At 50.3% G+C, this 22,610-nt stretch overlaps 9 protein-coding genes across 9 annotated transcripts in view; 3 read left to right on the top strand and 6 right to left on the bottom strand.

Annotated features, from left to right (window-relative positions):
• The window catches only part of BP01DRAFT_371341 (spermidine synthase), a gene marked incomplete at both ends in the record, with an annotated part of 1,677 nt that extends 504 nt beyond the window's left edge, over positions 1 to 1,173 (bottom strand). Inside the window, 4 exons of the mRNA XM_025576662.1 lie at positions 166 to 406; positions 479 to 626; positions 744 to 924; positions 1,143 to 1,173. Coding sequence (XP_025434354.1) covers positions 166 to 406; positions 479 to 626; positions 744 to 924; positions 1,143 to 1,173 — 601 coding nt within the window. The remainder of the gene's footprint in view (positions 1 to 165; positions 407 to 478; positions 627 to 743; positions 925 to 1,142) is intronic.
• An 878-nt stretch (positions 1,174 to 2,051) lies between these two features.
• BP01DRAFT_353517 (ubiquinol--cytochrome-c reductase subunit 8) lies at positions 2,052 to 2,891 on the bottom strand (the record flags this gene model as incomplete). Its single annotated transcript, XM_025574205.1, has 2 exons — positions 2,240 to 2,891; positions 2,052 to 2,140 (listed from the first exon to the last, which is right to left on the bottom strand). Coding segments are annotated over exons 1-2 (296 nt in total), but the record flags the coding sequence as incomplete, so codon positions are not given.
• A 146-nt stretch (positions 2,892 to 3,037) lies between these two features.
• phb1 (prohibitin subunit PHB1) lies at positions 3,038 to 4,302 on the top strand. The gene is made up of 2 exons (XM_025579485.1): positions 3,038 to 3,428; positions 3,506 to 4,302. Exons 1-2 carry the CDS (start codon positions 3,117 to 3,119, stop codon positions 4,022 to 4,024), a joined length of 831 nt encoding a protein of 276 aa, XP_025434356.1. The 5' UTR covers positions 3,038 to 3,116; the 3' UTR covers positions 4,025 to 4,302.
• On the bottom strand, positions 4,199 to 6,085 carry BP01DRAFT_146569 (25S rRNA (uracil2843-N3)-methyltransferase). The gene has a single exon (XM_025570592.1). The coding sequence runs from the start codon at positions 5,842 to 5,844 to the stop codon at positions 4,387 to 4,389; it is 1,458 nt and encodes a 485-aa protein (XP_025434357.1). The 5' UTR covers positions 5,845 to 6,085; the 3' UTR covers positions 4,199 to 4,386.
• A 675-nt stretch (positions 6,086 to 6,760) lies between these two features.
• On the bottom strand, positions 6,761 to 9,493 carry BP01DRAFT_289017 (putative cell wall proline rich protein; the record flags this gene model as incomplete). The annotated part of the gene is made up of 2 exons (XM_025571563.1): positions 6,761 to 8,937; positions 9,058 to 9,493. The coding sequence occupies 2 exons, from the start codon at positions 9,491 to 9,493 to the stop codon at positions 6,761 to 6,763; spliced, it is 2,613 nt and encodes an 870-aa protein (XP_025434358.1).
• Positions 9,494 to 14,129: 4,636 nt separating this feature from the next.
• On the bottom strand, positions 14,130 to 15,762 carry BP01DRAFT_420876 (uncharacterized protein). The gene is made up of 2 exons (XM_025579486.1): positions 15,042 to 15,762; positions 14,130 to 14,950 (listed from the first exon to the last, which is right to left on the bottom strand). Exons 1-2 carry the CDS (start codon positions 15,475 to 15,477, stop codon positions 14,553 to 14,555), a joined length of 834 nt encoding a protein of 277 aa, XP_025434359.1. The 5' UTR covers positions 15,478 to 15,762; the 3' UTR covers positions 14,130 to 14,552.
• Positions 15,763 to 15,981: 219 nt separating this feature from the next.
• On the top strand, positions 15,982 to 17,471 carry BP01DRAFT_353520 (serine/threonine-protein phosphatase 2A activator). Its single transcript, XM_025574206.1, has one exon. It carries the CDS (start codon positions 16,080 to 16,082, stop codon positions 17,340 to 17,342), a length of 1,263 nt encoding a protein of 420 aa, XP_025434360.1. The 5' UTR covers positions 15,982 to 16,079; the 3' UTR covers positions 17,343 to 17,471.
• A 265-nt stretch (positions 17,472 to 17,736) lies between these two features.
• Positions 17,737 to 18,743, top strand: BP01DRAFT_146619 (DUF1754-domain-containing protein). Its single transcript, XM_025570593.1, has 4 exons — positions 17,737 to 17,802; positions 17,887 to 18,221; positions 18,455 to 18,552; positions 18,629 to 18,743. Exons 2-4 carry the CDS (start codon positions 17,895 to 17,897, stop codon positions 18,648 to 18,650), a joined length of 447 nt encoding a protein of 148 aa, XP_025434361.1. The 5' UTR covers positions 17,737 to 17,802; positions 17,887 to 17,894; the 3' UTR covers positions 18,651 to 18,743.
• Positions 18,744 to 19,501: 758 nt separating this feature from the next.
• Positions 19,502 to 19,720, bottom strand: BP01DRAFT_371347 (AN1-type zinc finger protein; the record flags this gene model as incomplete). Its single annotated transcript, XM_025576663.1, has 1 exon — positions 19,502 to 19,720. One exon carries the CDS (start codon positions 19,718 to 19,720, stop codon positions 19,502 to 19,504), a length of 219 nt encoding a protein of 72 aa, XP_025434362.1.
• Between the last annotated feature and the right edge of the window lie 2,890 nt (positions 19,721 to 22,610).

Consider the following 22,610-nt stretch of genomic DNA (forward strand, 5'->3'; position numbering starts at 1 on the left):
GAGGGTGGAAGAGGAAAAAGGATAAATTGAAGGAGAAGGAGAAGGAGAAGAGAGAAGAGAAAAAGAAGAAGAAGAAGCAAAAGAGCAAATAATAGAGGGGCACAGGGAAGAATGGAGTCGTGCATGTGAGTATGGGCTGATGAGAACAAAGTAAAGGCGACGAACAACCTTGTGTGGTGATGACACCTCCCTCGCGCAGCGCATCGCGCAAGAGCTCGAAGTAAGGCTTCTGGAAGAGACTCTCAGCGGGGCCCTCGGGGTCGGAGCTGTCGGTGATGATGACGTCGAACTCGTTCTGGCGCTGCTTGAGAAACTCGAAACCATCGCCAACGTGGACCTTGACGTTGGGGTGCTGGAAGCCGATGCTCATGCCAGGAAGATACTTCTTGGAGACACGGATGACGGCCTAGAATACATGAGCTTGACGTCCTTCACTTATATTGGAACATAGATCCGGGATTGTATTGGCTGTGTGTACCTCATCAATGTCGCACAGAATGGCCTCCTCGACAGTCTCGTGCTTGACGACCTCACGGAGGACACCGCCGTCACCACCGCCAATAACAAGGACCTTCTTGGGGTTGGGGTGCGAGTTCATGGCCAGGTGGGTGATCATCTCCTGGTAGCTATAATCCAATTAGGTCAGTTCCGAGATAGTCTGCTTTGAGTGGAATGCAAGGTGACACAGAGGGGCAGGATAATGTGAAAGTAGGATAGAAAAAGGAAAGAGAGGCCCAACGTACGAGAATTCATCGCGCTCGGTGCACTGGATAACGTTGTCAAGGACGAGGACAGTGCCGTAGTCGCTGCTCTCGAAGACGAGAACATCCTGGTACTTGGATTTCTCGTGGTGAAGGATCTGGTTGACCTTGAGGTTCATAGCCTGACCAGGCCACATGTTAGACTGCTCGGAGAACCAGCCATCTGCAAAATGCGATAAGTTAGCGATGAGGGGTAACTCTAGTCACTATATGTTCACTGAAAAGGTGATTGGATATTTGTTCCCATTGTCAAGTTAGCCTCAACAATGCCTGGCCTTTCAAGGAAGATTCAAAGACCATATTGGCGAAGGTCAACCACAGGCAAGGTGGGGTAGCTGGTACAACGATGGAGGGGTTGTTGATGGTGCGAAAAGAACTTGCCCTTGATAGTGGGGTGAGTGATGTCGCTCATTGTGATGGATTGAGGAGCACACGAAAGATGCCAATAAGAAATGAGAGAAGGACGGCGAGGAGGAAGTGGAGGAGAGAGTGAAGAGAGTCGAAGAAGAAGAGAAGAGGAAGAAGAAGAGGGACAGCAGAAAGACAGGAAAGACGAGCGCATGCGGAGTGGGGTGTTTTCCAAATCCAGTCAGGAAAGAAAAAAACTGTAACTACAGTCCGAGTCGATGTCAAGTCAACATTTAGTGCCTTTACTAAACCTTACATCAACTAGTACGTACCGGTCGTAATCTACGGTATCTACTACCCATCCGCTGTATCCTAGAAGGCATTTTTTTCTCTCTCTAATGTCCCGTTCTGGTATTTTCGTTTTTTTTTTTCAGTCACTATTCCTCGTTTAACAGCTTAGTCGGAGCAGAAGAGACTCAAGGGAGATAAAGAACAAACATTCCACGGTTAGCTTCTGTTAAAATCACTAGTGAAGGGTCTGATAAACTCGCTTCGCGAACATTGACTGTCAGGCCTGTGCGCTGGAGAACAGAAAACAAGTCATGCCCTTTAGGCACTTGGGCAGCAGCCGCCCAGGGCCAAAGCGACCGAGATCCAACTCTTTGTAGTTCTTAATAGGCATGTAAGACAGTAGGTCACTCAAAAGTATTATCAGTGAGGTGAAGTAGTCAATTGACGCAGAGCATTGATTGGTAGACGCTACGATTAGTCAAGATTGCCTTGGGTCAGGATTGCATCCGACCTATTCGAGTGCATCCATTACAGATACAAACCCCGCTGGAACTAAGCAAAGCAAAACATGCAACGTAATCGATTGCCTCTAGTTACTGTACAGCGCAATCACCAAACAAATTCCTGCACCTCCTGGACTTCGTTCTTCCCCATTGGGATGATCCCTTGGTATCGCACGTTACATTTACTCATCACCACCCTCAAGAAGGCGACCAGGCTTGGAGTTGAGGTACTCGTTGCTAAGAAGGAGATATCGGCGTTAGCTTGTAGTCAAGGAATCGCAACAACGGAGTGCGCGAGATGGAAGTTGCGCGTTCGAAGGTGGTGGCAAAGCATACCGCTCAATAGCCCAGTTCATAATGGCATAGGCGGCAATGAAGGGAGGAGCGACATAGAGGATCTGGTGACGGAATCTGCGGAAAGTGTTGAAGATAGCGGCGTGGGCAGCACCAGCGAGAGGGCGCTGGCGGTTAGGAGAAATGGAGTAGGAAGTGATACGCTGGGGAGTAGGGCAGCCTATAAATTGAATAAAGGTTAACCACCCTGGTCGGCTTGTCGGAAAGACATTGCTTGTGTGCGTCATCTTTAAGAACAACCCAGTCAATTGGAGCATGATCATCCGCGAATAATGCATGCCATGCTCTCAATCGAAACTTGTTCCCGCCTAGGACTCTCTCCAGCAATAGGCTCGGGGCAAAGATTCTAAGGACATACCGAGGTCACCCCAGGTGCCGAGGAAACTATATCGACAGATGTTAGCCGTTATTCCTGAGATGTCTTCTTTCGTAGTTCATGTAGTCGGGCGAAGTACGGCTCGAGAAGTGGAAGACAAGGCCGCACGATAGCCGACCCCGGAAAAGCTAGGGATTACGGTGCAAGTGCCAACGATAAGGGAGAACTCACACTCCGTTCTTAGGATCAAGGTGGCCACCCATTGTAGATGCTTGCGACGAGGTTCAAGAATATGGAACGCGGTGTAGAAGGGATAGGCAGAGACAGGGCAGACAGAAGGAAGAAAGTCGACGTTGGCTTCGGACCGGAACGGGCGAAGGTCGAAGTTGAATGACCGCCCAGCACTAGTCCCAATCAGGACAGTCCGCGAAAAGCCTCCCGCGACATCATCTCCATCCAGTGAGCGGGAATTGATACTCGTCGAATTAGAGCTTCATTCCTTCCCCTCCTCTTTTCCCCCTCCAGATACAGCCAGCAATCACTATGTCCAACCGCCTTTTATTCCAGTATGGAGCTCCCTTCTTGGGGTTCTGGCTTCTCGGTGAATCCATCTACGATGTCCGTGGCGGTACTCGCGCCGTCATCTTCGACCGATTGTCCGGTGTGCAGGAGAAGGTCGTGAATGAAGGCACACACTTCCTCATTCCCTGGTTGCAGAAGGCCATCATTTACGATGTCCGCACCAAGCCCCGTCATATCTCTACCACAACCGGAAGTAAGGACTTGCAGATGGTCAGCTTGACCCTGCGTGTTCTGCACCGTCCTGATGTCCCGAAGCTGCCGGTGATTTACCAGGTGCGTTCCCTAAACCCTGAGTTGCCCCCATCCCCCTCCTCCAATGCCCTTCTGACCCTGTCCTGCTTCCTCTTTAGTCATACGGTACCGATTACGATGAGCGTGTGCTGCCCTCTATCGGAAACGAAGTTCTCAAGGCCATCGTGGCCCAATTCGATGCCGCTGAGCTGATCACCCAGCGCGAGGCCGTCTCCAACCGCATCCGCACGGACCTGATGAAGCGTGCAGCACAGTTCAACATCGCTCTTGAAGATGTCTCCATCACCCACATGACTTTCGGCAAGGAATTCACGCGCGCTGTCGAGCAGAAGCAGATCGCCCAGCAGGATGCTGAACGGGCTCGGTTCATCGTCGAGAGAGCTGAGCAGGAGCGCCAGGCCAACGTTATCCGAGCTGAGGGTGAAGCTGAGAGTGCCGACATCATCAGCAAGGCCGTCGCCAAGGCCGGCAGCGGGCTGATCGAGATCCGTCGTATTGAGGCTAGCAAGGAGATTGCCAATACACTGGCCAGCAACCCTAACGTTACATACCTCCCCGGCAACGACGGCAAGGAAGGTGGCAAAAGCACAAGCCTTCTGCTAGGCTTGAGAAACTGAAGTGGAATCGTCATGTAGTTTTTATTAATTTGTTATTCCGTTTCCTTTACCTGGATGGACCTCGGGCGTGCATGATCTCCCTGGCGAACTGATGTTGTTTGGTTTTCCCTTCCTCTCTTCCTTTTGACATACACCCTTCTATCGACTGTAGCAATAACATACTCATTCTTCGCTCTTGATATCTCTCCTTCGCCCGCCTTGTGGGGCCATGTCCGTCCCAATGAACTATCTTGTAATCCTTCAGTATCAATTATAGGAAACGGTGCCAGACCGAGCAGAAAATGATAATAATCCAAACGATGTAACCAAGAACAAAAATGAGTCAGCGGCCTGCAATGCAGTACTTTGAAGCCGCACAGAGCTTAATCCGCTGACCTGCGGTAGATATGAATCTGAAACCGCATATCCTCGAGGCCAGCTCCTTCACCAACGCCATACCGCAGCCGCGCCGCATCTCTCCGCCACCAGCGCGAGTCCTGCGAGAACAGCCGGTCCCATTTACCGGCTGCAACTGTGAGTAACGCATGATCAAGAAGGAATTTCATCGGATATTGCCTTTCCGACGGATTCGCCGAAGCCCCAGTCGCTGTGGAGCTGCTCTTTCCTAGTTTCAGCGTGGAATAACTCCCCGGACTGTCTACAACGAGAAGCACAGCACCCGGCTGTAACAGATCTGTCAAGCGCAACAGAAAGCCCGTTGCCTTGGCCATGGATGTCGAGAAAAGCTCGTTAAGCGTGAACATGAGAGTAACCAAGACAGTGGAGGCGTTGTGATTCTGCTCGCGAGGATGTAGCAGCCTCCGCAGCTCGTCCTCGGAGGCTGAAAGAACATCCAGCCTCTGAAACCCGACCTGGAAGTCGAGGCCCTTGTCACTTGGCTGCCCGTCCGGGCTCAACAGTCCCGCATCCCCACACAATGGAGCCGGATGAGAGTTGGATCCTGCGACTGCGGGCGACCGGATTGTGGACACTAATCGACCCACGATGCTTGACCAGTCGGCGATATCGATGGCTGTGACGGACAGCCGTGGGTGACGCCGCTCCGACGCCGACTGTCCATCAGTTGTTGACAGCTTCTCGACCGTGGGAGCAGCCGACTGTGCATCCGTCCCGTGCTCGTCATGCACTGATAGACCACCTACGGCAGCGGAGAGGGTCGCCTGCTCTTCATCGGCTGGCTGCTCTTTACTGCCGTCAGCGGCATCAGTCCAGTCTCTCCAGGCAGCCGCAAGGGCAACAATCTCAGCTCCTGCGCCACCACCGATACATACCACATGGCTGTCTACGCCATCGTTGGCTGAAGCCATAGCCTGGGAATTCGGCTTCAGCAGGATTGCCCACAAGGCCCTGAAGATCCCTGCGTAGCCCAACGCTCGCGAGGAGCTCCATCGCAAGGCGTACGCCCGCAGCAGATCCTCATCGGCATCCGTAAAGGCCGAGTTGAAGTCCCGGTTGTAGAGGTGAGACTTTATGGTTTGAATGAGGCCTTTGATGTCCAACTGAGGCTGCTCGGTTGACTCGGGAGCATGAGCTGCCGCACTAGTCCCACCAGCCACGTCGCTTTCACCGGCTCGACAACTGGGTACTCTGTAAGTGAGTAGGGCAGATTTGAAAACATTTAGCAGCAGCTGCTGTAGAGTCAATGGAATGGTAGCGGAGCTATCGAGCCAGTTTTCGACCAACAAATGATCTTGCGGCCGTTGCTTGCCCTGAGTACAAGCACTACTCCGCGGAGGTTTTTTTTGATCACTTTTGCTGCTCGCGCGACCGTGAGGGGCCTTCGCGGATTTCTTCGAGGGGCCTTGTCGGGAGGACACCATACTTTCTAGCGGTCCAGTGGATACATAAAATATAGATCAGAACTTCATATAATATTCGATCCTCAGGTGCTGACATTGACGGCTGCTGTAAAACTGAGTTTTCTGGAGGGGATGTGCCGGCGTGTGGGGCTCCGAGACTGTGGTTACAGACTTACTGTATCTACAGACTCAAGCTCTCATCCTGGACGAGGGTGGCGCATACCTCTTCCAAGAGTCCAGGGGACAAACACGAAATTCATAATACAACTTATCACAAGGAAGCCGAATGGCTGAAGGTTTCATTGACATAGAGCTGCAGAAAGTACAGTACATTCATTGCGGCCGTAAGCGGCTCTTTTGGTATGATATTTAGACTTCATGCTAAATCCGTAATGAAAAGGCCTCCGCTCCGTGGATTTGACAGTAACCACCAGCTTCAATCAGCCAAGAAGTATCAGATTGTTCCCTTCTCTCTCAAGTATGCCAAGAAGAGAAGGAAAGGAAAATACACCAAACGTCCCATGGGAGAAAAAGAGCAGCGAAAACACCCATCCTTCCGACTGAGAAGGAGGATGGAGACAGAAAAGAAGGGGAATCGAAAAAAGGCATTAACGAAAAAAATAGTAAGGCCGGCAAGACAGTGAGCGGAATTGACATAATTGGCTCACAGCTCGAAACAAGCCAGAAACGAGAGACATGAGTAATCAAAAATAAAGGATAGAGCTTCATACTCTGGCGCTTGCAATCACATGCCAATCAAAAGAAAATTCGTCAGCTACCCCCAACACAGTGAGGGGAGACTTGATGGAAAAAGAAAATGCGAAGAGAGAAAAAAGATGTAATGAAGAGGTAAGAGATCTTGCAAAGACCATTGAGAAACGAATCATGAGGTCGAATATGTACATGTGTCAATATTTGTCACAAAAATGGGCATGTTTCATAATTGTCGCTCTGTTTGAACCCCGTGTTGGGACGACTTCTCTTTATCCTTGGTTCTCCAGAAGTGCATCAAACGACTGATCCGGTGAGCTTTTTTCTTGGATTTTTCAGGTTCATCTTCGGGTGGCTTCTCTTCGTGACTGAGTTTGCTTTTTTCTCCCTGAGAACCAACGACCAATTTGGAAAGACTAGCGAGACTAGACCTCTTATAGCTGTTGGCCCGGCTGGTGCGACGGCGCACAACCGCAGAGAAAGATGCAGAACGGTCTGAAGACAGCCGAGGACGCCCGAAGAATGTCCCAGAGAACCTGTGAGGTGTATTCGTCGTGGTGGATGCACTGCTGGTAAGAGAGGGCACATCCTCAACTGACGTCTGTGGAAGGTCCATTGACGTATTGTATGAAGGGTTCGAGAATTTTCGGTCACTTGTTGACGGAGTGGTTATCGACCGTGGGGCATCTGATGAGCAGCCAGTGAAGTCGGGGGACGGAAAAGAGGAATTAGACAGAGATGTGCCTCCCTGGAGAGAAAATGGAGGGATATTATATGTGAGCTCCATCGGGGAGGTACCAGGTCGATGATCAGCAGCCATGAACCGAGGTGAGACGTCAGGACTCGAAGGAACGTGCATGCGATGCTGCCATGTTTCTTGCTCGCTGACGTCCATGACGTTGCTCAGTGTATTAGAGAAGGGATTGCCCGCGTTTTGTAACTGGTGAATGGGGCTTGATTCACTGTTGGGTTTGAGGGTCTCGTGAATGGAGGGAGCAGCGCCCGAGGTCGAGACTTTAGACTCAGTAGACTCAGTTTCCTGGATACCAAGACCAGTATGAGGTTCGTTATGGAGCTCCTCAACCGCAGAATAAGTCGTCAGGGTGTGGGAGCTGCTTTTGCTCTCCTCGGATCTACTATCATCATCGCACGAAGTGGGCATGAGGACATGTGAGAGCGGTCGCTCATTACTTTCGGCTGGTGATTCGCTTGTAGCGGCAAGGAAGGCATCTTCTTCTTCTTCATAAAGCACATCTGGATTTTCCAGTGTCGAACTGGTCACGAATCGATTACTTCCCAAGAAACTGCGGTCGAAGGGTGGCATCTCAGGAGCACTCTCAGCACGGCGATGATAACGCATCTCTGGGCCGACGAATTCACCTCGCCTTCCGCCGCTGTACATGCGCTTAGTAGCTGCCGAGAAACCACTTTCCGCGACGCGGCCTGAATGCATGTCTGGGGTATTAAAAGGCCCCAACGCTGCGTCCAAGTCAATTACTGGGCTCAGAGCATCGTTCTGGGAGGTTTGCTCATAAAAGCTCCTTGGCTTCCAAGAATGCTCCAAGGATGGTATATCTGATTCCTCAGATGCGAGGCGACGAGCGTTTGGAGAAGCTGGGTTAGTAGGCGTGCGAATAACAACCATGTTGTCGTCATCGAAATCCACGTCTAGTCCAGAGCCAAGGTCGGAATTGGTCCGTGTAATCACAGGGGCAGGGACAGAAGGCTGGACTTCTTCACATATGTCCTTCTTGGCATGGCGTTTGGCCTTGCCCCTAGTCAAGATGGCACCTGCCCAAGAGCGCACTTTTTTCTGGCGCTTTTTGGCTTTGGATAGTCTCTTATGCACATGTGAAGACTCCGAAGACAAACGGGCATCATGCTCAGATGTATCCGAAGTGCTCTCAGTATTGCTGGACGAGGAAGAACGCCTTGACGAGCCCGCAAAATGATCAAGAATGCCTGAGGAGAAACTTTTACGGTTCCGTGAATGTCCCGCAGCAGAAAGCGGTCGCTTCAAAGATGAGACATCCTCCATACCTGAGACCAAATTCTGATCGAGCATCAAAGAGGCGTCGGCAGTCCTGGGCCTAGTCTTGGGCTTTTCCTTTAAGAAAAGCTTGAGCTCAGCTGCTGAACTCATCTCGACGGTTTCACTATCTCGAGTGGAAAAGACTGGATTCGATAAGCTTGCGGGCGCAAGAAATTTAGGCGACTGTTCAGGGGAAGAGTAGCCAGGTGGTACGATAGTGGTGTCATTATGTGGCTCGGCGGGAGTCGCGGGCTCAGTGTCAACAACGATTCGAGGAGACACTGGCGGTGACTGCCGATAAATGAAGGCAGCTGATTGTGATACGGGTCGTGCAGGTTCATCTGAAGAGTTTCGTTCTTGTGCCAGATCTGCTGGCATACATGGGGCACTTTCGATACTAGGCTTCAGGTCTAGTGCATTCGAGATTGCCGTAAGATCCACACTCGAAACCGCAGCTGAGCGTCGATGGGCATGACGCCGCTTTGCTTGACTGCCCGCGCCGAAACCGGGTCCTGGAGCAGGAAGTTTCGCAGAAAATGAGCCCGAACTTTCATCGTTGCCTTGAATAGCCTCTACGGTCGCAGGAATGGCTAAGCGATCTCCGCCAACGAATTCGCTGCACCGTCGCCGATGACCACCCGGCCTATTTATAGGAATATTTGGCATCGAAGGCTGTGCAGAGTGGTTGGACCCTGGATTGAACGAAAAGGCCGGAAGCGGCGGAGGTGTTCCGCGTGTAGTCGCTGAAGCCTCAGGCGTCGTGTCGTCAGGACCCCGTGCAGGGAATACAAAAGGTGGGTTTGGAAGCGGAGCGGACATGGTCAGGTTGCGGCGGCTGGGACCGCCAGGTGAGCGATCGAGCGGTCGAAGATAATCTGCGAATGCCGGAGTGATGGGATGTTGCGGAGGAAGAGAAATCGAAGCCATGGTCGATTAGTGACACTGTGCAGTGATTGGACGTTGCTAGAGATACTTGGTCGACCCCGTAAATTGCGAATGAGCACGGTTGATATAGCCCAAAAGTACGGGACCTCCAGACCGATGTGACTTTGTCTGGAGGTCTTTATCTGCGCATCGAGACCATTGAAACCCCTAGTGAACCACACATCCAATAATTTAATATCGGAGAATGAGCTGCTAGTATAAGACGACTTCGCAATGAGAGAACAGGCGAAGACTAAGAGTCGAAGACAGAGAAAAGAATCGAATGGCGGCAGGGCTCCCCCGGACTAACTCGAGTCAAACCAAAACCAAGCAGATTCTCCTCAGGAAGAAATCCGCACCGAAGGGGTCGGGTATGACACGAATCTGGAAAGCGTACAGGCGGCGAGAGAGATTGTAACGATGGTAAGGAGCGGACGGCCACGGGAGCGGGCCACGAACGAGGATAAGCGGAAGAGTCGGCAGATGAAGAGACAAACGAAGGGAGATTAGTGAAGATGGATAGAAAGAGGTTGTAGCGGGCGAGGATAGAAAGCGAAGGAGGAGGTGGTTAGGAGGAGAAGAATGGAGAGAGAAAGAGAGAGCGTGTGTGTGTAGGAGGAAGAGGAAGAGGTAAAGAAGAGGATCAACCTAAGAAGAAAGAGGGAAAATGAAGTTGGAGGAAGGAGAGGAAAGGCTGAAGTGCAGCAAAAGGCTTGGTGGTGGAGAGAGACTCTCTCAGAGAGACGGAGGGAGGAGACGGACGACGACGTATGGAGGCGGGCGGCAGGGGTTGATTGGCTAGTGGTCACCCGGAGGGGCCGCACCCGTACCGACTGGTACAGGTGGTATTACCATTTACCACTACGGAGCACTAAGTTACTTACCTCAGGGCCATCCGATCGCCCGCCTTCCTGGCAGTCATGGCGAACTGATGGAACGAACCCCATCAGCACGCCCGGTAAAGAACGGACCTCGTATGAAGTTTGAAGGGTACCTAATCGCTCTTTACTCATTATTACCTAGCCTTGGTGCAAAAGACTGACACCGGTCAGTGCCTGTACCTTACTAGTGAGGACTACTAAATTAAGTTGCTGTCTTAAAATCACTAATTCCAGCCAGCGATGATATGGGGAAATTGCACGCCTCTCCCACTGCGGAGTTGGCGGATGGATGCGTTCTCCATCTAGCTTGTAGATAAATTTACCAAGATCCACCATCCTCGGTCCAATACACTACGTTACTAGCCTGCAGGCTCCCTTATTCTCCTCCTCTCTTGGGCATGTCTACGGTTTCCCTCTTGAAAGGTCCATTCTAGATCCTCACCAGGTCGAGCCGGCCGGAAGACCCGAGTACCGTATAAGACTATAAATCACTAAAAGTCACCCGTATCGAACCAGATGAACGACGTCACGACCATTTTGTCGCCATCCGAGTACGATGAGCCATCCTTGGTTGAGACAAAAGTCTCATCCTATTGGTGTGCAGTTAGCTGGCGAACACCACAAGGAAACTTAGGAAGGCAAGACACCAGTCCCCACAACACCCAACACAACTGATAATCAGGGTTCTGGCATGAGCATGATTAATATACTATGAATTGTGGAGGCAGTAATAAGAGTACTGTGGTACGAGATGACCATGCTCATAACTGCGAAACAGTTCTATTTGATCTTCCTGCAAGTGAATGGTCAATTGGAGGAGTAATATATGGCTATTGTTTCAATGCAATTCATTTTTCTTCGAATATTGCTGACGCTGTTTGTTGATCAATCCCTAATAATATTGTTCCGGGCGACGAGTTCCCTCCAGGCATCAGCGGATTCACTAACCCGCCCGTACCTGAGCCGGACTTCCAATCAGCAGTGGTAGACAGGGGACTGAAATCTCGCTTGTCTCGGTGGAGGAAGGCCGAACGCCACCACTAGACGCTCAGCTCTAACCGTATCCGGCACTGGTTTAATTAGCGTTCTGGAGACTTTTCTCCTTGTGAGGGTGTGTGACTGTACGCCACACTCTGTGTGTGTGTGTGTGTGTGTGTGTGTCTCCCCCATCCTCCAGGCTTGCCCGCCAATGCAGATTATTGTCAACAGGTGATCCCTGCTAAAACGTTGACACGTCTTGACCTCTGACCAGGGGAAGAAGGAGTCGGAGGTATGAAACACCCGCCTGGATATATGGGAAACCCTCAAGAAGGACAACCAAGAATAGATCCTTGACACTATCAGCGTCGTTCCCCCATCTTCAAAGGGATCTGCTGCACTTGTTGTCCTCTCAATGCCGTCTCATTAACCCGCAGGCTTCTGCCCTCGCGGCGTCAACCTATTTACCTTACTGTTGAACAAACTAGGCTTGCGCAATCGTTGCTGAGCACTGTCGCTTTAGTACTGTACATTGTCCTAAGTAAAGTGAACCCTTGGTCACTACCAATAAGCTTCCTCCATCCCTGTGGTCTTATCGCAATTCTTACCAAACTATCACCTGCTGCGCACTATGTCTCGCCAGGCATGGAGGCACACGTCATGCTTATCATTGGCTACTAAACTTGCTATCCCTCTTCTGGGACTGGGCAGGAAATATCAAGGTTTCTACTCCGGAGTAACCGTAAGTACGGAGTAAGTGGCCCAGGATTGATGCCATGCTTTGGCGCCCTATGCTAGACAGGATTATACCATTATGACTTGCTTTTAGCCATTTCGGCCGATCATACCATGTTTCTTGCCAACGTTGCCGCCCGTCGCTTAGGAAGATGTTCCGTGCATAACTACTAAACACTTGTACCCCGGGAGTAGACAAAAGAGCGTCAAAGTCTCGGTCATCTAGTTCACGATCTTCAGCTCGAAATTCTGCTTGAGCGATAGATCCATGTTGTGGCTGACGCCGTATACTTATGAGTAATGTTATAGTTTTCTGAGCTGAGACGGGTTCTCTTTTCTAAGTGGACCGTGAGTTTCCGTATGGCCTCAAGCGATCACCAATGATTCTTCTTAACAACATCGACTGAATCGTGAAAGGTCAATCTTCGCAATCTAGACTTTGTCTGGTGTTGTGATCATAGACAGCTGGCCATGTCTGTCAGATTTCCCAAGGCAGTTGCCCCTCTTATCGCACCTTTAGGGGGATTTGCAGGAGTGGGCTTGTCTTATCCATTGGCCCAAAGGCAAGGGAGACACTGATAGTCCCAATTCGTCGTTGTGCAGACGGCCCTATCCGCAGGAGGAGGAGGGAGTGTATTTCCAGTCGTACTCTCATACTAGCTTCAGTACATCAGCCACAACCCGTGAAGAAGCCCAGTGCTGTATTGGGCGATCAAAGACCCTCGTCAATTGATGACCGCGTATTCCATGGAATCGACCCGGAATAAGCCATCAAATACTCACCTAGGAAGGGTGGCTTGGCTAGTGGTAAAGCATAAGGACGGGTTGAAGCGTGTGCATTACTCCATATTGCGTGCCTTGTCAGTAACATGAATAAACCATCGACCACCAAAGTCAGCAGCGTGTATCCACAAGATGGACAGATTCGATTCATAAATTCCCCTCGTTTTTTGAGCTCTGAGACAATACGATCGGGATCGAGAGCTCATTTGCCAAATTCCTCTGGGCGCCTTGCCGAGACTGCTCTCCGTTGTGCCAGGCACAAAGAAGGGGTGAGAGACATTGGAAGCGATTAACTTCTGCTGGAACGCAAGGGCTAGTTGGTAAACTTCTTTGTCTCACAACCGCCGACGTCAATTGATCTCCTGTGTATCTCTTGACTTCTGTATCTACTCCACCTGTCTTTTTCAGCGCGGCCCACAGCGAATGCGGAGTGTAACCTTTTTTCGTTTTAGTTCTTTCTGAGGTTCTTTGTGCCGAGGCCTTAAGGCTCTTTTTGGACATTTGGGACAATCGGCACCGGTCGATCCATGGTTAACTGACGATCGACTTTGTTCTAGTCTTCCAGAAATTCATTTCCATTCCACAGATTCAGCTACACTGGACATCGATCGGTCCACCTGTCTACCAAATATATTCACCCCTGTGAGAGACCGTAACCCAACTTTTTCCAAACGAAAGGTGAACAGAGGGCCAGGCTTTGCACATGATATGCCATTGTCACTTGCGATATTCAAGTGTGCACGGAAACTATCTTTTCTCTTATGCTATGTCAGGCTGTCATAGACCAATCCCAGTGTTCTGGTCATATCACAAGTAACAGAGCTAAACCATAGGTCTATAAATATCAGCATGCCTGAAAATCATGTCATACGTTAAAGATGTTCTGATACGGGGAGTTCTGCTGATACACTTGCCCCCAAGAAAGAAAAGCTAAAACCCTTGGTCGAATATAGTATCTAGCAGACCATTGTATTAGTCAACAGCTCAAGATAACTAAGCTCTTCACTGTAACTTTACTACCTATGGATAACTATAGTCTTTTGCGCGGGTTGAGGATGTCTTGCCCGCCGCTCGCCTCCTTCCGGCAAGACCAGATGTAGCGCTCGGAGTAGACGTAGATCTACTCCGTATATAAGGCCGAATTATCCATCGGCATGTCGGGAAATACCGGTTCCACAGCGGCTAAGATGCGAAACTACTCTCTTACATTGGCAACCGCGGCTCTTATTGTTTCACCAAGCAGTGGTGTTACATACGATATGGTCAAGTTTCAAATCAAACCCTCCGATTGTGCGGGCCGTGCAAAGATCGGTCATATCCAGAGGGGATAGGGCCGACTTTGCTTCTGCCAGGTACCTTATCGGAGTTAGAAGAGCTGCCAAGCCCCTGTCGGACGTTACGTATGTACATCACGAATTGCTTGCTCGCGCTTGATTAGTGAAAACTAGCTGCAAGTAAGTGCCCGAAGCCACATCTCGAACCTAGTGCGAACAGCAAGCATAGGGCTAGATGATACGCATTGTCTGTTTCCGAGGATCCTTGTACAGAAGGGATATACAACAGTTGAGCATGATATGCCCAGTTTGCACTTCCGTATCATCTGCTGAAATGACATGATCGAAGGTGACGAGAAGAGAAGAAACACGCTCAACGCTCAAATGACGAAACTGAAGAACGTTCTCTCGCTAGGCTTCCACGGCGCCCGGAGAGATAGCAAGGATGACTACTAGAGTAGCTATTATCAATGCGGCAGCGACGATTGCAATCAACCCAACGCTGCCACGGCTCGCCGGGAACTTGCCCCTGATGATCCAGTACTGGCTTTCAAAGTAGCGGTGGAAGCCAACCAAGAGAATGAGGATGGCGACACCGATAAAAGTGGTTCCTAGCGGTTTGCCTATGCTGCGGAGCCGCTGAGAGGCGGAAGCTATAGCGATACTAGCGGGATCAATATTAGAATTTTGCGACGCAGAATCAACGCCGGTCACATTCCCGGTGTTATTCAAACGAAACAGCTGGGTCACCGCAATTCCAATGGATGCGAAAGCCAAAGAAGTTCTTAGCCAGGCCAGAAATGTACGTTCTACCACCACGTCAGACTGCGAACGTCGCAAGTATACAAAGTTGAAACAAGACGGAAGCCGAAAGATGAAGAAGGCAAAGAAAACACGCACCTAGGGCGAGATGATCTCGGGCAACACTTCCCTTATTTTCCAGCTCTAAACTGCCGTACCTATCGGCCATACGACGATACCATGAGGCCTGCGGCTCCTCCGCGTCTGACTGAGACGGCTGTTGATCAGTGTCTCTAGCACATTGCCGTTCGGAAATTCCGGCCTGACTATTCACGGACTCGGATTCACGAGTCCTGAGTCCTTCCGTGGACTGATAATTTCGGCGAGATGAATCGGTATTTGAAACAATGGGCGTGCATTCATTGATTGGTTGGACTTGCCCACTGCAAGATCTCTCGGGCGGCCCTTGCTCTGCACTGGGAGGAGACATGCGGTGTGGCTCTTTTTGAGACGCATGCGGGGATGAAAGATGCTCTGTGGGAGAAGAAGCACCAGGATTCTTGGTGCTTTGTGTGGTCAAATCGGAGGGTTCCATGATGGCGTGCTCGCAAAGGCGCAGGGCTCATATAAACTAGGGCAGGCTGTAATTAAGCAGGCGTCCAAGATTGGATAAGTAGTAACGCCAGAAGGTACTCCAGTTTCCTAGGGTTTGCAACAAGTGATGCGGGTAATGAACCGCGACGTGAGGTTTTAAACACGAGAAATTTGTATTTGGAGATGTTGTTTCTCTAGCAAATAAATCGAGCAAAACTCATCTTCACCCCCTCACCCAGCATTTCATTGCCCGTTGTCGGGGGAAGTACGATTTCGGTCGGCGCTCTCCAGCAGGTACTATTACGCGCCCCAAGCCTGAAGTGGCATAGCTGGCGCTTATAGGGGACCGACTGGCCTTTTTGTCGATCACATGGTGATCCTCATCCACAGCCTAAGCTTCCTTTGGGTTAAGCGTCATCGGTCAGCTTCTGTCAAACGATCAGAAGAGGCGGTAATATTCTGCCACATTATCCAGCTTTCACTCCGCACCTCCGTCGGTAGGTGGGCGGTGGCAGATGATTATTATCACCCTGGGAAGTGCACCATTTGCCAGGATCATCCCAAACCCAGCTCTGCTTGGTCTCGCTTGCTTACCTTCTCATTATGGCCTCAGAGATCTCCACGTCAAGCTCGGCGTCTAAGCCCAAGATCGATTTGTCCAAGAAGCTTTCCGAACTTCGAGCAAGCAAGAGCAGATCAAGTACAGCACCCTCCAAAGAGCCCGCACCAGTCACCCCGCCTCTACCTAATCCTCCGGACCTCACATCTCACAAATATTTCCGGCCGGTCCGTCGAATTCTATCACGAGCGGATCACGAACTCTTCCTTTCCTCTCCAACATATAGTTTGATCCTCGGCTTCATCTTCGGGCTCACCGATTCTGTACGAGGACGAGCAACGACTGATGTCGGCAAGCCATCCCCCGCGTTGAATAAAGTACAATCCGTTGTCGTCCAAATACGATCACTCCTCGAAAAGCACCCTTCCCTTGATCAGGGCGGCTCGCGGTTCGGTAACCCCGCTTTTCGGGATCTATTCGACGATGTCGCGAGGCAGAGCGAGGCATGGCATCGAGACACATTCGGATTCGAAGATTCGGCACTCATAGAGGAGGCGTCTACGTACCTTATACACTCTCTAGGGTCGCGGGATCGACTTGACTACGGATCAGGTCACGAGTTGAACTTCATGATGTGGCTCCTATGCCTCCGTCAAGTGCACATGTTTTCGAATGCCGACTTCCCAGCCATTGTCTTCCACGTATATGTGAGCTACATGCTATTAATGCGCGACATCCAAACCACATACTATCTTGAACCTGCTGGCTCTCACGGTGTCTGGGGCCTCGATGACTACCATTTCCTTCCATTCCTTTTCGGCGCCTCGCAGCTCGTTGCCCATCCCTACATCACCCCGCTGTCAATCCACAACATGGCGGTACTCGAGGAAGAAAGTGACAATTATGTCTACTTGGACCAGGTGCGGTGGGTGGATAGCGTGAAGACTGTGAAAGGACTACGCTGGCATAGTCCCATGCTGGACGATATCTCGGGGGCGAAAAATTGGAGCAAGATCGAAGGCGGAATGAAGAAGATGTTTGTCAAGGAAGTTCTGGGCAAGCTTCCCATTATGCAGCATTTCCTTTTCGGCAGCTTGCTGCCTGCCGCGCCTGGAATGACGGAGGTTACGGATGACATGGAGAGCGAGGAGCACGAACATGACCATGGACACGGTCATGATCATCAAAACCACCTTGACTGGTTTGGCGATTGCTGCGGTATCAAGGTCCCCAGCACGGTTGCTGCGGGAGCCGAGATGCGGAAAAGAGGGGGAGGTTCGGGCTTACGCCCGATCCCTTTTGATTAGAATTTATGATTTACGATTGAGGGCGAACAACGGCCGCAGGAGGAACAACAAGGAGGCAGCATCACAAGATTAATAGTATGAAGTAACCAAAAGGTACTACAAATAGCATAGAACATAGTTTTGGAACAATGATGAATACCACTGGTGGAATTTGGCCGATTTTGTTTCCATTTATCAGCCTGCACACATTGCGAACTATAATCGGGCCATTTCCATGTACATAGTCGAGACGAACATTGAACGACGGGCCATAGCACAAACAGCCGTGAGTATGATATGGATTTTGGACGCATGAAGGTTCCTGACCATAGTGACTGGATAGAACAAACCAAACCTGTTAATGGGCATGATCACCTGACTTGAATCTAACGCGGCAAGGAAAATCACCACCGTACAACCATCTACTTATCCAACTGATTTATCTATCCCGTATTTTGATCGCATCCCGACCACATTGACGGTAATTCCAAGACCCCCGTTTTGTCTTCTATCAGAAGAACACAATCCTGTTATAGTGCTATAGTCCCACTCACACCGTGCATAGCAATCCCGATGCCGGCAGACGAGTATTCCACTCTCGGCGGAGGCGGTAAACTCAAGCTGAAAGGCTCCAAGGTGGCCGATGGCCGAGTAGAGAAGAAGAAAAAGAAGAAACAAAAGGAAAACAAAAAGGCTTCTCCAGGTAGGGATGCAGACCAGCAGCAGCCGCAAGTACAAGAGCAAGAGCAGCAACAACCAGATGAAACGACCACGACAAGAGACTCGTCTCGTGCTCCCGATGAGGCTGGTCGTGGAGAAGAATCGTCATCATCACTGGACATCGGCTCCGCCGGCAAGACCGAGGCGGAGAGAAGGCATGAGGAGATGAAGAAAAGAAGAGTAAGTTCCAGGTTTTTGACCTCAAAGCTTTCTGGGTCGATTGACCCCCGTTGGCCTCCAATATCATACTCATTTCTCATCATCCACAATTTATGTTTGTTTCTTTCCTTCTCTCCCGCTCCCATTGATCACTATTTCAAATCCAAGAGATTGCTTTAGTATACTTCCCACATTGCTGGTGCAACAAGGCAACCGTTGACTACGCTGGGCTCCAACTGATTTTCACTTCGCAGCTGCAAGAACGCCTTAAGCGGGAAGGGGTCAAAACTCATAAAGAGCGCGTGGAAGAGCTTAACAAGTACCTCAGCCGACTGAGTGAACACCATGATATGTACGTTTTGATAACTCTTTCCATTGTTGAGGTGGCTCTCTTGCCTTCGCTCGCCACTAACATAGTCATTTTTCAGGCCCAAAATCGGACCCGGTTAACTGGTCTCACTTGCTGTTGATAAGGTCTATATCACTTCGTTCTTTATGATGCAGCCACATGATTTAGCAAAAGAAGTTCAAATTGCTTGATTCTTTCTTTACCTTGAGCTAGATCTCAAGGTACAACCGGATCCCAACACTTTAGTGGACTGTAGCTCTTGACGGAACACCGAGCTCGCCATGATATGATCAGTGCTACGTTGTGCACGCTCACTGGCTGGAAAAGGCGACTTAGGTACCTGACTGAGCTACCCGTGACTGAGCTGGCACAAGACCAGACCTCCCACGTTCATGCTCCAGTGCCGATCACTTGTGTCCTCGAGCGAATTACTCTACGTAATGCAGTGAATACTCCTTCCATGCCACTATTGACAATTGCCTATAGTGCTAGGCTGTACAATCCCAACAAAGAAGAATAGAAAATATACAGCTGAGGAATATTGTCTCTACTCAAAGGGGCAGACCAAAACCAGGATAGAATGTCCAACATCGACTCTCGACCACCTTTCTGATATCCTATTGAAGGGGGTACTTGCCGCCTTCTGCGATAAATAACAGGTCAAAAATAATCATTCACAACTCCAGAAGTGTCTAACGCCAAGCGTACAGTATGACAGATAAAAGCACAAATATAGACAAACTCCCAAAGGCCTTGCTTATAAACTGTCAGGGTGCGATACTGTCCGCGCAGTAACTGCAAAGCCCTAACCAATGTGACGTAAAAGAGAAGAAAAACTCCGCCTTGCGATAGTGTGGCTGAAGCGACAAACACCGTGCTAATCGGAATATGACGATGCAGCGGAACGAAGAGGAATGTGATTAGATGAGGTAATTGTGCGCCAGGCAATCCCTCATACGCCCTTGATGACGTGGGTACGCTCGCTGTTTAGCTTGTCGGCATTGCGGGCATGCGACTCCTTCTTGCAGTCCTCTAGGCCGGTACAGGAGTGAGCCTCCAGCATGCGGTGCTTCGAGCAATAGTGACCATTACAGAAGCTGCAGTCGCCGACGATGCGCTGGGCGGCTTCCTTGCACTCCTTGAAATTGCAGCGAGGCTTGCGGGGCGCCATGATGGAAAGGGTGGCAAGAACGGGGCGGAGTCAAGAGGAGTTACCGGAGTAGGAAGAGCCGATAAGCGCTTGCGTATGCGGCGTTTGAGTTGATGCTGGTGAGGGAGCGCTGGTATTGACCGGAGGATGCGATGCGGTTGCTGGCAAAATCGAACCCAGTAGAGGAGGCCTCAAGAGGTGGGAAAGATACTACCTTCGTTGAGGATGAAGGTGATGTGGAAGTAGTTTGTCGGTGGTGGAAAGCTGTTGTCCCAAGGCGTGACAGATAAGGATCAGTAGATAAGAGAGGCGGTCTATATATGATGACTGGAGCAGGCAGATGTGTCTGGACCGTGAGCGAGACCGGAGTAAGGGACGGGAACAGCAAGAGGAGGAGAGGAAGGAGGAGGAGGAGGAGGAGGAGGAGGAGGAGGAAGAAGTGAGAGGGTAAAAGGGTGGTGCAGGTTGAAACAGGTCGAAACAGAGGAAGGGTAAGGTGGTGTGAAGGAGAAGGATAAAGAGGCAGCGAAAGAGGAGTTTATAAATGACTCGGAATCAGTCGGTGGCAGCGGCGAAACTGCAGCGCAAAGTCAATTTATAAATGGGGAGGGGGTGGGCGTGGTTGCGAAATTGGGTTCTTGAGGGGGGTCAGAGGGGGTGAATCGGCAGGTATGAATGACCTGCTGAGTCACTCGATAATAATAACTAACTAACTAGGTAAAAACTGACTACTTAATGGACGTGCGATGCGCTGATCCAGCCTGAGAAAGAAGAGGAGGAGTGTACGGTGTACAGTCACTAACTTACAGCGAGTACCTCCCGCCTTAGTGCCTCCTCCTTAGTACGAAGATAGTTAGTTTTTATTTTCTTTTAGTGATTGATTGAAGAGGACATCACTAAATAAATAACTAGCGATCGTGCCCGGGTATTCGTCGCCCTTTGCTTAATTTCTGGCGGATCCGCCGATTAGCCTAGATAGTGAAGTATTGAATACTACTGAATCTCTCTTCCCTTTTGTCCCTATTTCCTCCAACTCCATGGAACTTGAAGGCACTACGAGGCTACGGGCCCCGGTGGAGGCAAATCAAGATGTGGAGCCGGAAGCTTCTGCGATTCTTTGGGATTCCGGGCCTTCGGCCTCTCTCTCTTTCTCTCCGTCTCCATGCCAGATTACTACTGCTTCGGGGCGAGGCAAATGTTCCCAACCGTCTTTGCCTTTGCCGGATGCGCACGAGGCTTTTCTTCGGTACCATCTGCTTTTTTTCTTTTTTCTTTTTTTCTTATCTTCATCCCGGGCGGCAAATAAAACAGGTGACGAAGAATTAGGGAAAGGAAGAAAAGTCTAACTCAAGATGGATAGACAACAGAAAGGAAAAAGGGTGCCATACACGACACTGGCACCACCCGCTGATACGTGTTCATTCTCCCTCGAAATGCAGAGGAGGAAGAGTGAATGTACTCCATGCTGTATAGTGAGTAAATTGTACCTTGATCATTATAAATACACCATCGAAGTCAATTTTGTGCACATCATGTCAAGTTCCTCAATTACCTGTCCACAACTCTTAGAACTATACGCAGTCTCCTTGCAAGCGTGGCAGGGTCATGGCATCATGTCACCATTCATGGCACAATCGGCTGTCTGTCAACAATGGACCTAGTTATAGCAATGTCGGGTTTATCGTAATGATTAATTAGCGTCCTCGCCCCGTTTTAAGTTGTACATACGGCGTACTTTGCCCAGTTTGAAAAAGCAGCCGGTCCCAACGGCTGCATATAATCCTGGTAACAACAGCCAGGCACCTTCGCTTCGTCCTTTTTGTCAAATCACAACCGATTATGAGCCCATAAATCATGGCCAGGGGTTGAGGCTTCAAGACAGGGGGGATTGGCTCTTTCCCCGGGCTTGTGGCCGATGTCTGTGCACGCCAGAGTTGAAGCTACTTCCGAGGTAGCACCACAACATCTCCTTTCCTTTTTCCAAACCCTCGAGCATTGAGATTTTGCGTTGATCTACAAACCTCGCTTGGGATTAGTTCGAATGGCCGATCAGTCAATCCAAGTCACGTGAACCAATCAACATGCCTTGCAGGCATCACCCGTAGCTCGATCGATACCGTCGGTCGCGATCATGACCTCTGACCAAAGAGCCAGGCACATCCGCACTGCACTGGTATGTGTGAAGGTGCACATATCAGGATCGTGATGGTGGCTCTGACGACACACGAAAGAATAGAACCCTTATCGATTTCTCTTTCGGATTGGTAGGAAATGAGCAAGGCAAAGGCAAAGGCAAGGCAAAGGCAAAGCAAAGGCAAAGCAAGAAGCTGCTCCAATGCATGCACCCTTCCTGTTGCAGCTCCTTGGGTAGTGTTACCTTACTCACTGCCTAGCACCCATGAGACTCAACGGCCACGCAGCGACATACCCACAAATAGGTCGGTGGTTTCATGTACCCCAACTTAAGAGGATAGTACACAGCAAAGTACCAATCCTTTTTCCTTTTATTTCTTGGAACTCTCACCTCCTTCCCCCTCTGCTCCCCCGTCTCTTACAATCAGGTGCTACGTTCCCCCCTCCAAGCGAACCCGACTTGGGCTGGCCGATACCCAAGGATCGCTGGTGCATTGGGTCTTTTCTCCGCGATTGGTTGCGTACTGTCAGACACTCCAACGGGGCGTGTGCATGATAGTACTAGTAGTATCTTCATGCGACTTACTCCCGCTTGCCAGAGCGGAGGAAAGGATGATTAAGGTGTATTGGCGTGGTCCAAACCACCTGCACTGAAAGATTTACCCATGCTTTCCTCAACCACCTGGCCCTGAATTTTCCCCCTCGCTTGGGCAGAAACATCACTACGTCTCTTGTGTCATATATGGCCGCCAGACAACCAGTACTCTCCGACCAACGT

Source organism: Aspergillus saccharolyticus, assembly GCF_003184585.1.
Source record: "Aspergillus saccharolyticus JOP 1030-1 unplaced genomic scaffold BP01scaffold_4, whole genome shotgun sequence".
NCBI classification, from domain to species: Eukaryota; Fungi; Ascomycota; class Eurotiomycetes; order Eurotiales; family Aspergillaceae; genus Aspergillus; species Aspergillus saccharolyticus.

What these genes read in the sequence shown, in the direction of transcription:
- phb1 (XM_025579485.1), top strand. Translation starts at nt 3,117, where the DNA reads ATGTCCAACCGCCTTTTATTCCAGTATGGAGCTCCCTTCTTGGGGTTC. An exon ending in AGCTGCCGGTGATTTACCAG is followed by an intron (nt 3,429 to 3,505) that starts GTGCGTTCCCTA and finishes CTTCCTCTTTAG; the next exon opens with TCATACGGTACCGATTACGA.
- BP01DRAFT_146569 (XM_025570592.1), bottom strand. Translation starts at nt 5,844, where the DNA reads ATGGTGTCCTCCCGACAAGGCCCCTCGAAGAAATCCGCGAAGGCCCCT.
- BP01DRAFT_420876 (XM_025579486.1), bottom strand. Translation starts at nt 15,477, where the DNA reads ATGGAACCCTCCGATTTGACCACACAAAGCACCAAGAATCCTGGTGCT. An exon ending in CCGAGATCATCTCGCCCTAG is followed by an intron (nt 14,951 to 15,041) that starts GTGCGTGTTTTC and finishes ACGTGGTGGTAG; the next exon opens with AACGTACATTTCTGGCCTGG.
- BP01DRAFT_353520 (XM_025574206.1), top strand. Translation starts at nt 16,080, where the DNA reads ATGGCCTCAGAGATCTCCACGTCAAGCTCGGCGTCTAAGCCCAAGATC.
- BP01DRAFT_146619 (XM_025570593.1), top strand. Translation starts at nt 17,895, where the DNA reads ATGCCGGCAGACGAGTATTCCACTCTCGGCGGAGGCGGTAAACTCAAG. An exon ending in AGGAGATGAAGAAAAGAAGA is followed by an intron (nt 18,222 to 18,454) that starts GTAAGTTCCAGG and finishes TTCACTTCGCAG; the next exon opens with CTGCAAGAACGCCTTAAGCG. An exon ending in CTGAGTGAACACCATGATAT is followed by an intron (nt 18,553 to 18,628) that starts GTACGTTTTGAT and finishes GTCATTTTTCAG; the next exon opens with GCCCAAAATCGGACCCGGTT.